At 38.7% G+C, this 16,600-nt stretch overlaps 1 protein-coding gene across 1 annotated transcript; it reads left to right on the top strand.

Annotated features, from left to right (window-relative positions):
• Positions 1–10,984: 10,984 nt before the first annotated feature.
• On the top strand, positions 10,985–14,564 carry p2ry12 (purinergic receptor P2Y12). The gene is made up of 3 exons (XM_061073605.1): positions 10,985–11,053; positions 12,819–13,079; positions 13,593–14,564. Exons 2-3 carry the CDS (start codon positions 12,828–12,830, stop codon positions 14,436–14,438), a joined length of 1,098 nt encoding a protein of 365 aa, XP_060929588.1. The 5' UTR covers positions 10,985–11,053; positions 12,819–12,827; the 3' UTR covers positions 14,439–14,564.
• The last annotated feature ends 2,036 nt before the right edge of the window (positions 14,565–16,600 follow it).

The raw sequence follows: 16,600 nt of genomic DNA, 5'->3' as shown, positions 1-16,600 counted from the left end.
GTTCTCAATTGGAGTGCTTCTCTTGAGAGGAAAAGTGCATAAAGTCATATGATTTCTTTACTTTACGGGAGGATACAATTACAACATATACAAGGGGGATGAATTGTGTAGCAGATTGCAATAAAGAAAGAACACTCCCAAGATGTTTGTAATACCCTTCAGACACACATTGCAGTCATGAAATGTTGCTTTATGTTTTACATCAAATAAAAAGACAAAAGACACATAGTAATTAATTGAATTTAACAATGGAAGAAGACTTTTTTATTTTACAAAAAATGTATACAGTATGTTGATTGTTTTACACTGGATAGATATCTGAATTCTAGTACCACCAGAATGACATTGGGTTTTTCCTATTTTGATGGAGTTGAAGCAGTTTCCTTTATTTCTATTTACAGCACAAACAATACTAAAACACACATCAGTCTATTGTGTTGTACACAAGAATTTATATAATGTTATACATTATGCTAATCTGTAATAATACAGTATATACATCTATTTGTAGTATCTACTTTATCAAAGTGTGGGCGAATGAATGATAATGAAATTAAAATCATGATCCATGCGTTTTTCTATGTTCTGATTTTATTTGACATACCAATGTATTTTTCTTCGGTGATATTATAAACTACAACTAACTCTTTTGTAATACAGGTCACCAAACATGTTCAGTTATACTTCATGATACAGCAGGAGGTGCTTGTGGCTGCAGAAGAAATCTTCCAGACACATGCAGTTTTAACTTTCCAGCTGTGAAAATAGTTTCTTACCCAGCTCTCCAGTGTGCAGCACCCACAGTCTAGTTTTATTTTAAGAAAAGATTAAACATGCTACAGTGTTATTACTAATAGTCCATTAGTGTCATTGAGAGATGTGGGAGTGTTTCAAAATGTAGTGATGTTAATCTCTAACCCCACTTCTTTAGGTGTATTTACATGTCCTTAAGGGAAACAACTGGAAACAATTTCTCTGTAAATTGCACCAATTTTAAATTGCCTATAATGATGCACGTTTAAAATAGTACTTTTAAAAAAGCAATTTTTCCAGAGTCTCATTATAATGCTGTGGCATGTGATGATGCACAATTTCTACAATAACCGAAACGCCAGAGCATAAAATAATTTATTCCCATGAGGTGGAGATATAGGTAATATCAGAAATAATATACAGTGTATATATTTTCATATTTAATTCACATGAATGTTGTATTTGTTTTGTACTCATCATAAAATATCTCTGATAAAGAGTTATCACTTTTCCCTTCAGTCTCTTTCTGGTGTGGACGTTTGAAAAACAGAAGTATTAAACAGGGACATGGTTCATTTAAGGCGATTTCCCCTACAACTACATTTTAATAGAGACCAAAAAAAAGGGGGTCATTGTTTTTTGAAGCATACAGCCAGTCGACAGCAGAATGATAAAACCCAGGCAGCCAATTGTCTTCCAGAGACTTTGGGCAACTGGCTCCATGATTTGAGGGAAAAGTGCTTTCATATGTGAACCAGGTGACAATCAAATGCAAATGGAAGTAGTCTGGCCCCTCAGTGTGAAAGACAGTTCATCATTCACCTCATGTGGCCTATGTGGATGGGGAAGAGTTTATTTGTTCAGTCCACTTACCTTCCAGTGAACTGGATATTTATGAGGATTTCAAACATGTGATTTTCCCATTTTCTCTTTTCCTCATGGGTGTTTAAAGGAAAACTGTTGAAGTTTGGCGCGTATGAAATATGGTTTTATAAGAAGCTACTGAAAGGAGCACTGTGTGTTTCTGGGTCTGTTTGAATTTCACTTTTACCATGTTACATTAGCTCTGAGCCCAGTTGGTGAGACTTACCAACGTGAAGAGTAGCACTGCCTCCAGCATTTCATGAGAACAAAATAAACACAGCCTGTTTTTACACTACATGAGGTGGGTAAAATATCGCCACTCCTTGGCCAACGTGAAGACTGTGGATAAACAGAACGAATCTGCACAGAGTCAAATGACATCTTACTGGGAATATTGTCCATTGCCCCGAAGTTACAGCAAAACCCACCTCCTTCAACAGATTCGGGGCAGGCACAAGTAATATTTCCAGGAAGAAGTGTTGTTGATTTTTCACAATTATTTGCCTATTCAGTTTTAATTGGATTCAGCTGGCAGCTTGCTAACACTTGATATTACATCACTACATCAATGCAAAAGTCTTTGAACCCAGCAGAGACTGCAGGGGAGGTTTAACAATAGATGCTTTGTTCAGTCATCAGAAATCCCTTCCTTTGTATTCTCATATGTTTCCATCTGCCAGAGGGAATGTTGATCCATTCTCCAGATCTGTTCAGTCACTCAATGAAACGTAAAGATTTTATCTGGAGTTTATTATTTCTGTCTAGCACATAATGTGTCTAGTGACCCAGGGTTTTTATCCTACACACTCTATAAAGTTAGTGTGTAATAAACCCTGACAGATGTTTGAATCCAAAAATGATGGAGTTTGAAATATCTGATAATATATTGTTTTAGATTATGGAACATATATTTAATAAACTTTTACATGTAGAAAAAGTCATAATAGCATCCAATAAATATTTTTTTCAGATTTTGAGGTAGACAATACATTTATTAGTGCTCTCATGAGACACAATCTCTAAATTACCATTAAATAAGCAAATTATTGTTACCTATCAGGCTTTTATTAGCTGTTATACCAGCCTGGCCAAAAACAGAATCTCTAGGTTTTTATTGATTCTGTTTGTTCTTTTCTGCCGATTATATCAAAAGGTTGAATCAGGCATTTATGTGCAAAGTAGAAAAGTAAATCACATTAAATGTGTCAGCTGCTATTTAAGAATTCGTACTACTACTTTTGAAAGTGGATGAATAGTTCTGTGTGTGGGCAATGGCTGGGGTGAGTAAATACAAAGAGTGTAAAAAAAAAAGGAAGCTGAGTGCCTAGTGAGAAAAAGTGGAAAGAAGGATAAAGTCTAGAGTGGAAACAAGGGAACGGTGAGACATATTTCTGGTCTGTGGTATGAATTCCATACTTTAACTAGAGTGCTAGCAGACTGAACATGCAACAGGAGATGAGATCTCAGGAGAGGGCGGCTGGGAGCCGACCAGCAGCAGCCTCAGACAGTGCTCCCCTGTTAGCTCGGAGAGTCTGTCTTATTTCTTTGAAGCTGCAAACTGGGCAACGAGTTAAGTCCCCTGCAGAACGAAGTGGATTACTCGCATCCTTTCTGCTGCAATCCATACGTGGGAAAAACCTTTTCAAAGTATTTTCATTACCCGCAGATTTATGATCGCGTTTGCTCATACAGTAGATCATCTCTCTGTACCTGTAGTGACGCTGGGATTTTCACACCAGGTTTACAGAATCCTCACCTCCACCCTCCAGCCACAAGTAAGACAGATCCATCTTTGCACCTCCTTTCCAGGTAGGATCTGCCATGGTGTGATGGTGTTTTCACAGCCGTCCTCAAACCCTTTCTTCTCAGGCCTATTTTTGATCATCTACTAGTTTGACCAAGAGCTTTTATGTTGACTAACATAGGAAGGTATGCAGGTATCAGATGTCGCCTCTGTCCCACTATGGCATTTAAAATAACTGTTGAGTTCCATTGTAACTCTACATAAGCTCTTGCTTTGCCCCGGATTTTGTCTGCAGGTGTTAAGAATGAGCCATAAGCACCATAAGCCAGGTCTGAGACCCTGGCACAAGGGCAAAAGTGCAACCATAAATCAACTAACTTTCGCCATTAATCATCCAAAGATTTCAATCAGTAAACATCTTGACCATTAAATTGAAATGGGCCCTAATAAATTAGAAACATGGATCACAGGGTTTATGTATATTATAAGAGTAATGGGGGGGGGGCATTCGAAGTTCTTTTTTGGCCTTCTCCATTCTGATTAGGTGCAGATGTGGTCCTTTATTCTCAAGAGCGGACTGGTGGAGCCAGCAGCTCTATAGCTAACTAACAGTCACACACACAAACACACACACACACACAAAAAAAAAAGCTAAAAACATCAAAGTACCTGTAATTATTGAGTCCCAACGGCAGCAGAGGGACAGTTCTTTAAACTAAGCCAGCTCACCCAATTAGGGAGCATAAACAAACTGGCCCTGCTACTTTACAGGGGAGGCTGATGCATGACAGGTTTAGTAGTTTGAGGAAACTTTTTAGATTCAGTGATGAAGTGATAAAGTAAGTAAGTAGACATTTAAGGGCAAAGACTCATCTGCTAGCCAGACCCTTGAAAGGGATTTGCCATTATTAGGGGAGAAATGTGGTGTCAGGAGTGATCATAGGTGGGGACCTAAATGTACACTTCCCACAAAGACGAAAAAATCTTTAATTGGACATGTTGGCAGTGCAATCGGGTAGAGGCAAAAAGGTCAAACAAGTAAGGGAACACACTAAATACATATTTGAATCTAATCAAATACAGAAATGAGATTGGTGAGTACAGAATAAAGCTAATCCAAAAACAATGCAAGGAAAACAACAAGATCAAATTCCATAAAAGAAACATTATCCAACAAAAGAACGCTGAAAGTCCTTTCAAAGGTTCCGGAGAGGCTGTATCATGTAGAAATGTATAACCTCCCTTTACTCGTCCTCCAGTAGCTTTACTTACAGTAGCAGTTTAGTTATAGCGTTCCCATCTATAGTAATGGTTTAAATTTTATCGTGGCCTGCAAACCTTGTACATTAAGGTCTTCACAGAGATGAGGGAACTTTCATATTTGATACAATGTCTTGTATCCTCTATAAGTTGCCTGTTATTCCCATATTCTTTGAGAAGTCATTATTTCCAATACATGAAGATAAAGCTGTTGACAAGTTCTTGGCTTGTTGTGAAAGAGCGCCATGTGTTCGCAAATAGCCTTCCTCTACTCAGACGTGTCTGTGGTCAGCATTTCCTCCGTGCTTTCGGAAATAACATTCAATAAACCGCGGTGAAGTGCAGCCAATGTGCAATTTAGATGCATTGTGAGCTAAACACAAAAAAACAACAAAGACAACAGAAGGAGAAGACAGATAGATGTTATCAAAAGTTCCAGTCATTAAATGTAATTCTGGGGTCCTAAATAGGTTTTTGACCAATGGAAGTACAACAAACAGGCATGTATGGTGTTAAACTGGAAGTTGCGTCATTATACCCGAGACCAATTTGGCCACCTGCTGCGGCATGTCTGACGCAAACATCTTTACGGCACCTAGCAACCTGAGACACCATGATGACATGAGGGAAAACAGACTGTCATTATAGCCCTGAGCTCAACGGTTACTAATGAAGTCATGTTTGCTACTTGGATCATAAACATTGTTGTGGAACTTCCCTGAAGCAGCTTTGTGTCACATCATTTTATTGCTTATTGGTTTGTATCCAGAGTTGTAAGCAGACAGGGAATCTGTTGGGATGGTTTTATTGCAAACAACTCGATGGAACACAGGGGACAGGCGTTTTCACTTGGTCTCTCTGTAGGACTTGAAATTTCATGGTTTGTGTTTTATAGATTTTATTCATGTTAAAAAGTTAATTTCCAGAAGAATACACTCCAGGTTTAAACCACTTCCACCTTATTTTGTTCACAGTTGTTCATGACCTTGTCCTTTGGGTGTGTGTAATGTCCACTGAAACTGAAGGTGACTCTCTGCCCTGTCCCATCTACTACCCTCTGTTTGCAGACAGGTCTGTGGTGAGCAAGCAGAGACGATCTGTCAAATATGCCTGGTATCCCAGAGTGGCCAGCCTCTCAAAGGAAGCTGTTGTCCCTTTTTTTTTCAATTCTCAAGCCACAGCTCGGCATCCTGCTCTCTCAGACGTGGTTCGAGGAATTATCAGACGAGCACCGTGGATGAGAATCTAAAGAAGGGATGTGACCGACATTGGGCCAGGATCATTTGAAAAGTGTCCCAAGTGTGGTTTTATTGCAGAATTGAGGGTTTCCCCTTCACAGGGCTTGTGTCTGTCCCTTGCCACTATGTGTAGGTGGTCTTAAATAGTTGGTGAAACTATTGTAAGGTGTGAATATAACACACAACACCTGGGCTAATTTTCACCTGAGGTTCTCTATCCATCGGCCAGTATAATATCAAACCAATACTAATGATCGTCTTCACAGTTGTAACTTGTTTTTGTTTGATCTAGATGCTTATTAATATTATGCTACTACTTACATTTTACAACCTTAAATACACAAATGTGAAATTATAAGTGTAATAATGGTTGTTAGTTATTAGGCATGTAATAACAAATTTTTTAATGCTTTATATCAGTTAAGAAGCAGTCGCCATAGGCATTGTGGGCCAAGTTTGTATTAAATTCCTTTCACATGCAACACCTAACTTAATTTTAATTAGTAACAAAACTCACTGTAATTTGCTAAGTATTCATGCGTAAATCCAAATTGATGCATTTCTGACAGGATCAGATGTGGAGCCAGGTGCTGGCTAGTAGGTCTGTGACTGATGCGTATGCCAGACCTAAGAGATGAGTGATGATTTGTAGCAAGACCAAAACAAAAGCAGTTGCTAGGATAACGTCTCAGTAAGCATCACACTGGAGCTGAGCTTGGAATCAACAACATTCACTAGCAGAAACTGAAGCCCTGGAGCCACTTGGAGCCACTGATATTTGTGTGTGTGTGTGTGTACTTAGATCTTTTTGAGGACCTAAGTGAGGACATATTAGGCTGTCCTTTTTAAAAGTGGTGTTGGGAGGTTAACACTTGATTTTAGGGTTAGAAATGGGTCCAGGTAAACTTTGGGATTATGCATTTAGTTATGCTCACTGCATGGATTTAAAGATGGACGATATGACAGTGAAAGTGATGCTAAAGCAACTTGATCATCCCCCTGTTTACAGTCTTCCACATACTAAAGCATTTCTCCACACAAAACACAAACAGCAATGTTTTTCTCAGTGTTTTAGGTCCAGGCGACATTTTGGCTAATCTCTATTTACAGCTATGAATGCAGAGAAATTAGAAAGCCAATAGCCACTGCATTTCAATCAATTTCACCCCCTTCTAGTTTAACTAGTGGTCAAACTAGAAGGGGAAAGCTTGTGGTCATTGGTATGGAAGATATTTTTCCTTAATTTCTGGACAATAGAGATACAGGCTTCCTCTTTATATACAGACTATAGTTGCAGTGATTAAGGTTATAGTATAAGGGGCTCAGAAATGTGCAATGTCAATGATTGTCTTCACTAAAACAGGAAAACCAGATTTAGTGTGGGGCTCATGAGAAATTAAGAAAAGCACTACTCAGCAGTCAGAGTCCTCACAAAGCTCCTAAAGAAATAAAACTACCAGCTCCAGTGGAACACGTAGACCATTTCAGTAAATGTATTTTTTTTAATCACAAAGAGTGAAGTGATGGTGTTTGACAGGCAATGTGGTTTCATCCTCAATAAACGGTAGCAACACTGTAGCTAACAGTGTTATTTTTAGTCCCACCCATGTCCCTCTTCACCTCCACGGGAGCTGCTTCACATTTGTCAGTTTGGATAACCGTATGGACGGCCGAACAGCGGCAGTAGCTGAAGAAACCTTACACTGTCAAAACAAAGTGTGACCCACACATTTCAACCCTGTGAGGAGAAACTGAAATGACGCCAAAGGAAACACACCCACACACATGAACATGCATAAATAAAGAGAAAGAGAGTCACAAACAAACACGCCACAAAGACCACCCTCAATGTTTTCTCTCTCTTTCTCTATGTGGTAAGAATTTCCTTTCTTGTGTCGTTTTCCCTGTCGCGACGACGAGATGATCAACCATTGACTTTTTGCAGAGGTCAGAGGTCACAGTTCGGCCTCACCCTGCCCTCGGATCACGCAGGCGCTCCACACCACAGCTGTTACAGCCCTGTGTCTGTTATTAGCTTGATGTTTGCCCTCAAGCACCGAGAGTTTCTTTTCATCACCTTTTCCTTAACCTCAGTCTCCCTCATGTCGTAAAACAGCCTCTCCAAAGGTTATGTAAAAACAGTCTATTTCTGCTGGAAGGCCTTTCACCATGTGCAGAGACAGGGGGCGCATTGAAACAATAATTCACGCCAGGAATTCGACTCGACAATACAACCCTCTTGTGCTCCTGACGAGCCGTGTGTGCAGAGAGGAGGTGGGAGTTTTCCCCCCCTTCCACTCTCCGGCGTTATTAACAACACAAGGTGATAGAACAGTGTTTATCTTGACTCTGTTGGCAAGACAGTGGCGATGTATCTGTAGGCCTGTGGTCTGGGGAGAGAGTGCTGACTTAAAGGTCTGCGTGGGGTAAGGAGGCTCAGAGGGGTTTAAATGAAATTTCAGTCAAGTCTTGCGTCACCCTCTTTTTATTTCCTCTCCTCATTCCCTTCTTCCTGTCTGTCTGAGAGGAAGCTGACATGGGTTACTGTGTAGGTGAAAAGTGTCTCGTGCTGCTCTGGTCTCCGTGTTTGAATTAATCTGACAAACACCCTTGTAATGGAGTTTAGTATGGAGTTTGATTACCAAAACAAAAGCAGTGCATCATCATCATTTCAAAAACTGATCGACCTTTTGACCCAATCACTTATAGACTGAACTGAGAAGCAGCAAGTGTGGTTGTCTGTAGCTGCTGAGCCGTCTCCAGGAGAACGCATGTTTGATGCCCTGATCAGACCCAGATGTGCATCATAGATCACAGCTTTAGGGAAAAGTATTGCCTGCAAAAAATGGAGGGTGGAGAAACAGACCTCCTGTACAGTACATGTTTGTACTTCTATCATAGTGAGGTCACTTATTGACATAATACATTTCCTAGCCCCTTACCCTAAACTTACCCATCCAAACTAAATGCCTAACCCTAACCTAAATCTTATTCTAACCCTAAAACCATCGAAAAACATCCCATTGAAAAAGTGAGGAAAGGTCAAAAAGGCCTCAGTTTTAAAAAAAGACCACAATTTGTACGGTCTATGCTTAAAAGTGTCCTCACAAAGATATAAGGCCATGAACACACAGACGCATAATTCATGGCTGACCTTAAACTCATTCCAATTCACCGCTAACTTTAACAAGGACTTCAGAAATTACGTTTTGCTTCATTGGGACTGGTCTTGAAAATAGAGAACACACACACACACACATTTAGATGAGCATTTATTTAGGAAACGAATGCTGCTGACTGTACCAATCTTGCCCCAGACACGGGAAGTTGCAGCATTGCCATGCTTACTGCTGGCACTCCACAGAACCAGGGGCAGAAGGCCATCAGGGTCACGTGATCAGGAGAAAAGTACAAACCAACATGTGCAGAAGTGTGCAGGGGTGTTTATCAATGAGGTTTATTGTTGTAAAAGCTTAAGTTATGACTATGGTACAGTCTAAATTGTGAAACTGCATGTTTTTATGGAAAAGAGTGAGTTATTAGATGTACGTTATTACATGTACAGTCTTTTGCACTTTCTCCGCCTTATTTCAATGTAATATATTTATCTTTTAAAACAAAGTAAGATGCATTTAATTACATTAGCATTTCAGTAAAAACTACTATGTTGGCATGAGGGTTAAAAAATTAACATTAAATGCACAACAAAATGCAAAATGTCAATAGCTCTAAAAGGGCTTTTAATCTAACTTTTTGCTAATGTGTCTTCCTATGATATTATTTATACTTTAGAGTTTATTTATGCTCTAACATTTAGAGGCCACATGTATTAATATCATTGTCATCATTATTACTATAACTATGTTACACTACAACCGTCATACTGGAGAATTATTTCAATGCAATGAAACCTGGATAAATATCACTTTTTGCCTTATTTTTTTGCCATTGTGTTTCACTTGAAGAACTAAAGTCTGAGCTGTCTGTCTGCTGGACATTATGACAGACAGGTTTTAAGGGAAAGAAGTTTCCTCACAGTCTGTCCTCTTCAGAGGGAGGCTGGAGAGTAAGGGCACATTTAAGTGGTTTGCTTTACAACCTGGACGGTGACTCGTTGACCCCGCTTTGAGGTGTTATAGATAGAACGACCCTGGGAGGAGAGCGAGTTCAAAATCTGAATGGGACTTTGAATACCGGAAAAAAGTTTTATATCGATGAAGAATCTGCCAAAAACCATTTCATATTTTTCCATTGCGGAACAGAAGGTATTAGTGCCATCTGCTTCCAAGATGTTTGTTTTTGATGGACCTGCGTTATATTGGATAAAAAGTCTAACCATGTTACCTTATTTACGGTGTTTGGTGATGTATTATAAATAGTTATACGTGCACCAATGAAATGTGAAATGTGTGTTAAAGTGATGAACGCTTCACCAGATTGTCCTGGACATACTTCAGGATAGGCTGCAGTTCAGTAACACGCGGGATATAGAGAAAAAAAAATACAATACAATGCAACTTTATTATTCCCAATGGCAATTTGCTTTTGGGCAAATAGAGAAGACAAAAACAAAAAAACGAGAAGCAGACATGCACTGAAACATCAAATAAAACAATAAAACACCATAAAAGAGCAGCTCAATTGCGTTGAGCTACAAGTGCCATTTCTTTAAAAGCACCACATTTCTTTAAAAGTTCTAAAAGTTCTAGTTAATAAAAAATATACTTCACATGGCAGAAATGCATTCAAGAAAACTTAAGACAAAGAAGATGCATCCAGTTACTCACAATGTAACCTTCTGTCCGGGATTACCCTTACATGGTAACATAAATCAATGTTAATTTTGTAAAAAAAATATTGCAGAAGCTAGGAACATTATACAACAGTGGTGGCCAGAAGTGAAAGACAAAAAGTAGGGGAAGCACTTATCATCGGCTCCAATTAAATTCACAGGAACTGAAGTGAAAACTCCATGTCTGTTCAAATGGATGTAGAAATGTAGCCAGCTGCCACTCCACATGACAGGAAACAGAAAGGAGAAGGCAAAGAGAAAGTCTTTGTGGTACTTTTACATCACAAACCCTCACACACAAAGACAAATGGTCAGTATCAGAATATAGAAGCAGAAGGGACTAAACGGCTCCACGTGAACTGAACTGGGACTTTGATTCTACTTAATCAGCTAAATTAAAAGGTCAGTTACAAAATGTTGCTTATATTTATTACAACAAAACAGCCTGAGTGTGCAGAGTGTATTGAGTTTACTTTTCAGCTATAAACAGGACAATAGATACTTTATTAAACTTTCACATATCAGCTTTATTTCCAATAGGTTTCACTTCATTGCTAGAGAACTGTTGCCTGTTTAACACAGTGTTGACATTTTCAATTGGACACTCACTCACTAAACGTGTCTTGGGTAACAATGTGTTGCTTCAATTCATTCATAAAAGCTGACATGGGGCTCAGAGTGGGTGTAGAGTTTAATTTGCCAATTAGTTTGAGGTGGAGTCATTTGTCAATAAAAGTAAATTAAAAAACCTACCTTGTTTTCAATAATTCTGTGGCTTTATTTTTTGTATTATTCCTAATTTTTATTTATCTCATCTTATCTTCTAAGCTTTTAGTGATGATTATGTTTTATTATCCTATTATCTTTTATCCACTCTTTAATTATTAATTGCTATGTTATGCACTGGTCCCTTACTGTGAATATGCATTAATTTGTAACATGTGCCCATGTTTTGTCAATCAGCTGTAAAGCGCTTTGATTTGAATTGTATTTGTTTAAAAGTTTGACTGAAAAATCGATTGGGTGAATATAAGGTGGCCATGCAAATGCAGAAGAAAATAATAAGGTTAAAAAAAAGCAATCAATTAAAAAGTATGTCAAAGTTGGTTTACCAAAATCAGCACTTGAGCAGAAAATATCTTTTTATGGTGAAGATTTAACACTTTTTAGTAAATAATGCCCTCAGGGATCAAGGTTTCTTTATCAAGAATCCAGAGAAGACTTTTAGAGATCACTCTAAAGTTGTGGATTCCTGAAACAAAAGTCCACCACACTCGAAATTGTGAAAAAAAGGAAATCATAGAGAAAAGAGGAACAGTTCATAGACCTTTTGTTTTGCATAGTTCTGTTATGTATATTTAGCGGTTGGACCACATTCTGCCACTCAGCATAACAATGATCCTGAACATCAGTCACCTAAAATCCAAGTGAGATGCATTCAAGCTGCTGAAGACCAGACCAAGAGCAGAGAGACACCTCAAGAAACAAGAGCCCAAGGTGTCTTCAGCAAAGCTCTGGAGGAGCGACACCAGAGTGGATATAGATACAGACGGTCTGACTTCTGGAAGTGATCGAATGCAAAGGATTTTCTTACCAAATGTTAAATATATGGATTTTGGGCACTATATCCAGAAGTTGTACGTAAGCAACTGGACTTGGACAAGTTCTGAAGATACCATTAATGGATGAGGTGCCATACTTTAGAATTTGAGATTTTCACGTTAAATTTGTTATCATTATATCATGCTCTAGTTATTATAAAGCAGGTCTGGGTGAGATATACATACTGTGAAAGTATCAAAAGATACATTCCACTTAAGAATTAATGCAGCTTCCATTCAGAAACTTTGCGTTAAAATGAGCTGATTTCTAATTTTGTGATGTCTCTTCTGATTGGCACAAGCGACGTACGATGCCATTCGTACATCCAGTGTGATGTAGTGCAATGTTTTGGGTGTTTATCAGAACTTTTAGTGTAGTATAGGACTTGTGAAAGACTATTTTCCCCCCTAAAGTTTAATGTTTTCACAAACCTACTGAAATTAAAGGTGAGACTTGGTAGTTTACAGAATTTACAGAGCCTGAAGAACAAAAACCTGTTACCTTAAATTGTATCAGATCTAAATTGTATTGATCAAATATAATGTGAACATTTTTCTCTTTTCAGACAACAATCATGGAGACAAACACAACTTTCCCCCAGTTCTCCGGCAATAACAGCTTCACCAATATCACTTGTTCCCGTAACAACGTGTTGAAGACTGTGGTCTTTCCTGTTCTCTACTCCTTCCTCTTCTTGCTGGGACTGACACTCAACGGCGTGGCGGTGTGGGTGTTTTTTCGCATCCCCTCCCGGTCTCACTTCATCATATACCTGAAGAATATTGTGGTTGCGGATGTCATCATGACCTTCACGTTCCCTTTCAAGGTTTGGTTACACCAGTATCACTTACTTATAATGCACACTTAATTAAGGGTTAATTTAGTATTTCTAACAGATTAGTTATAGCACTTATACAGCAATGTTTGGTTGCTAGGCGATGAAAACAATTATATTTCTGATGAATCATTAATCAAGGTGATTCCAAGAATCCATTAATAGATAGAAATCAACAGAAAAAAAATATAAAGTCAGAATTAATTAGACATCATCGGTACCTAGCAAGTTATTTGCATACGTTCATGGTAGTAAATCAATCAAAGTGATCGAACAATAATCCATCAGTAGTTAATGAATAATACATGTTAATGAGTAGTGTCCTGTTGGAGGATAAAGATGTTTCACAACTTGGCAACCCAAACATTATTCTCATTTTTAGCCTATAGTTGAGCAGTGAAGAATCAGTGAATTATCTAAAACCCAAATTTGGCTGAGGAAAAAAGTACAACAGTTATCATACAAATTAAATATGTGACTTGAATGGGATTTGTTTTTCTCCAGGTGTTATCAGACTCCAACATGGCGTCCATTGGCCTGCGTGTGTTTGTGTGCCGAGTTTCCTCAGTGCTCTTCTACCTCACCATGTACATCAGTATCCTGTTCTTCGGCCTCATCAGCATCGATCGCTGCAGAAAGACCCTCAAGCCCTTCAGGGGCACTAACGCGTCCCGGTTAGCTCGTCGGAAGCTGCTCTCGGGCTTCATCTGGACCTGTCTGCTTGTCCTCTGTCTGCCCAATGTGATCCTGACGTGCAAAACCCCAACTGCTCAACACTTCAAGTGCAGCGACCTGAAGACGGAGGCCGGGCTGATTTGGCATGGTGTGGTAAATCATGTCTGTCAAGTTATTTTCTGGGGCAACCTGGTGACGGTGATAGTCTGCTACACCCTGATAACCAAGGAGCTGTACAAGTCCTACTCCCGCAGTAAGTCCCCCAGCGCTGGAGGGGCTGCATTTCAGGCACAGAGCCGGACAGCAACCCGCTCGTCCCAGCCGCCCATAAGGAAAATTAACGCAAACGTGTTTCTGGTCCTGGCAGTGTTCTTCCTGTGCTTTGTGCCGTTTCACTTTGCCCGTGTGCCTTACACCATGAGCCAGACGCGAGGGGTTCTCTTCGACTGTAGGCTCAAGCTCTTCTTCTTTCAGCTGAAAGAGAGTACGCTGTTCCTCTCATCCCTGAACTCTCTGCTTGACCCGCTCATCTACTTCTTCCTCTGCCAGTCCTTCAGAACCACACTGTTCAAGACCCTGCGTCTTCCTCCTGGTTCCTGCAGCTGGCTGACAGGGAGGGGCTCGGACGGGGACACGGGCAGCACCCCCCTGAGAGACTCCTCTGTTGGAACATAAAGTCCCTGTGCAGCACAAAGACACTTGTATGGTGGTAGTGAGGTGTTGCTATTTCATAACGATGAGAAATTACCTTTGTGACTACATTTGACAGTTTGTCCCTAACAACTGAAAACAAATCATTAAATCACCATTATATCAATATCTATAATAGTTAATACACTGTAATTAACACTTATCAACAGCTTTTTTGTTGTGTACGAAAGTTTTTTGTAACATTGAGAGTTTAAAGATATATATATTTTTACTTTCATTTCTGTTTTCTGCGAAGGATTATTCGGGCGATGTTGAAGACAAATATTTTGAGAATAAAGTTGTAATTGTAATAAAGAAGAACATTTTTTGGGTAAAGAATAACAAAACATTTCCTCCTCCGCAAAAGAGACAAACTCCTTCTCCAGAAGAGACACACTTGCACACTTTTCCTGATATTAATGATAATGTGCTGTTGATATGACACAGATTAAGTATTTCTTTATTTGTGAAACTTATACTAAAGCATTAACTTCACAAGATGTTGTTCACGTTATCAGTGAATGATTGTCTTGGATAATAAGTCACATAAGCAGAATACTGTCAAAATGAAAGGAGCGTTTAGGTTTAAAGAAGATGGAGTTAATGGCCAGAGGAGACCTCGATAAAAAAAAATATACCTTGATTTGTTATTCAAAGTCAGAAATTGTTTCACTATAGTTTAAAAACACATGGCTCACTGCGGTGAAGGTAATTTGAATGGTTTTACCCAACAGCAGCTCAATGTCATAGATTTGAATCTGTTGGGTGGAAGAGTTGACACATTAGTTATTTCTCCTGTGAAGGTGGAGTTAAAGAGATCATCATCCTCGGTGAGTGGCATGATATTTTTTCTCAGAACTCTATGGAATCAATGGAGTCAAACTAAAATATTTGGTTAGTTATTGAGAAAGTGTACAAAGACTGAGCATATACAATTTCAATACTGCCTCACCATGGCCTATACGTTTGATTAACTTCAATGTTTCTGGGCTTTAACCTCCTTCTCAATAAGGTTCAAGCCCAGTCACTAAACTTCCTCATGATGTAGTGAACACAAACAAGTTGTGATCAATGTGTAGAGCAGGGGAGGATAGCTTAAGATTAATCGTACACAGAAAACAGTTGAAGTAAGAGTAAAATCTTCATTTAATAAAGTTAACAGTGGCAAGTATATACATATATGTCTGTATTTTTTTCCCACAGAAGCATTTTTCTTACTTGCTAAGAATCAGATTCATTTGGATCAAACTGATTTTTTTTTTATTGTGAAATGGCTTTGCTCAAAGTATAGTTTTTGTAAAATAGAAATTGTATAAGACATCGTTTGGCTCTACTACCTCAAGGTCTTCACTAGATAATAACAAATAAATGATTACATGAATCTAACTGCAAAAATTCTGGCAAATTGTCAAATAAAATGTATGGGTATTTACTGTTAATTTAATGTGAAGCAAATTGAACTGCACAGATGTACACTGGATATATAAACTTCTCCATACACTGATTTCCAAATCGAGTATAAAGCAACGAAATAGAACCTAAGAGGTACACAAAATGAATGTTTAATGTGACATTTTGACAAACAGAAGATTTTAAAATGTGGAGGATTTAATGTAGTACAATTAGCATTAAGTAACACAATCCATTGTTTAAGATTTTGTGCTCACTGTGTTAGAAACTAATCCAACAATTGCATAACTTCCCCGGTTCTGTGTCAAAAGTGGAAGTGTCAAGTTCAGCAACCAAAGTGCATTCAAATGCTTTGGTTGAGCAAAGTAAACACAATTATAGTAGCAAATGTCGTCTAAGTTAATGTCAGATGCAAATCAGGTCCAACAGGGCCAGCTGGAATACTGTAGAGCAGTTCTTAGTTCATAAAGACAACCAAGCAGAGTGCAATTCATGTAAAACTACACCCCCTATAGGCTTCATACATTAGGCATTCATCTCTGAAACCTTTCCTCACATGGCTAAATGTTAATCCAATACATAAATGCATGCCAGTGCATCTTTGTAGCAGTTAAATTTAACTTTAACAAAACTTGCTGTGTATCAGAAATTCTCTTTCTTTTTCCTTGTCTTCTATGGTAAATCGTCCTTTCACCTGATACTGTTTTTGTACTCAAAGTGTTGAAGATGAGTAACAC

This window comes from Limanda limanda, chromosome 6 (genome assembly GCF_963576545.1).
Source record: "Limanda limanda chromosome 6, fLimLim1.1, whole genome shotgun sequence".
NCBI classification, from domain to species: Eukaryota; Metazoa; Chordata; class Actinopteri; order Pleuronectiformes; family Pleuronectidae; genus Limanda; species Limanda limanda.
The sequence above is the reverse complement of the archived record's forward strand: the minus strand, read 5'-3'. Positions and strand labels throughout refer to the sequence as shown.

What these genes read in the sequence shown, in the direction of transcription:
- p2ry12 (XM_061073605.1), top strand. Translation starts at nt 12,828, where the DNA reads ATGGAGACAAACACAACTTTCCCCCAGTTCTCCGGCAATAACAGCTTC. An exon ending in CCTTCACGTTCCCTTTCAAG is followed by an intron (nt 13,080 to 13,592) that starts GTTTGGTTACAC and finishes GTTTTTCTCCAG; the next exon opens with GTGTTATCAGACTCCAACAT.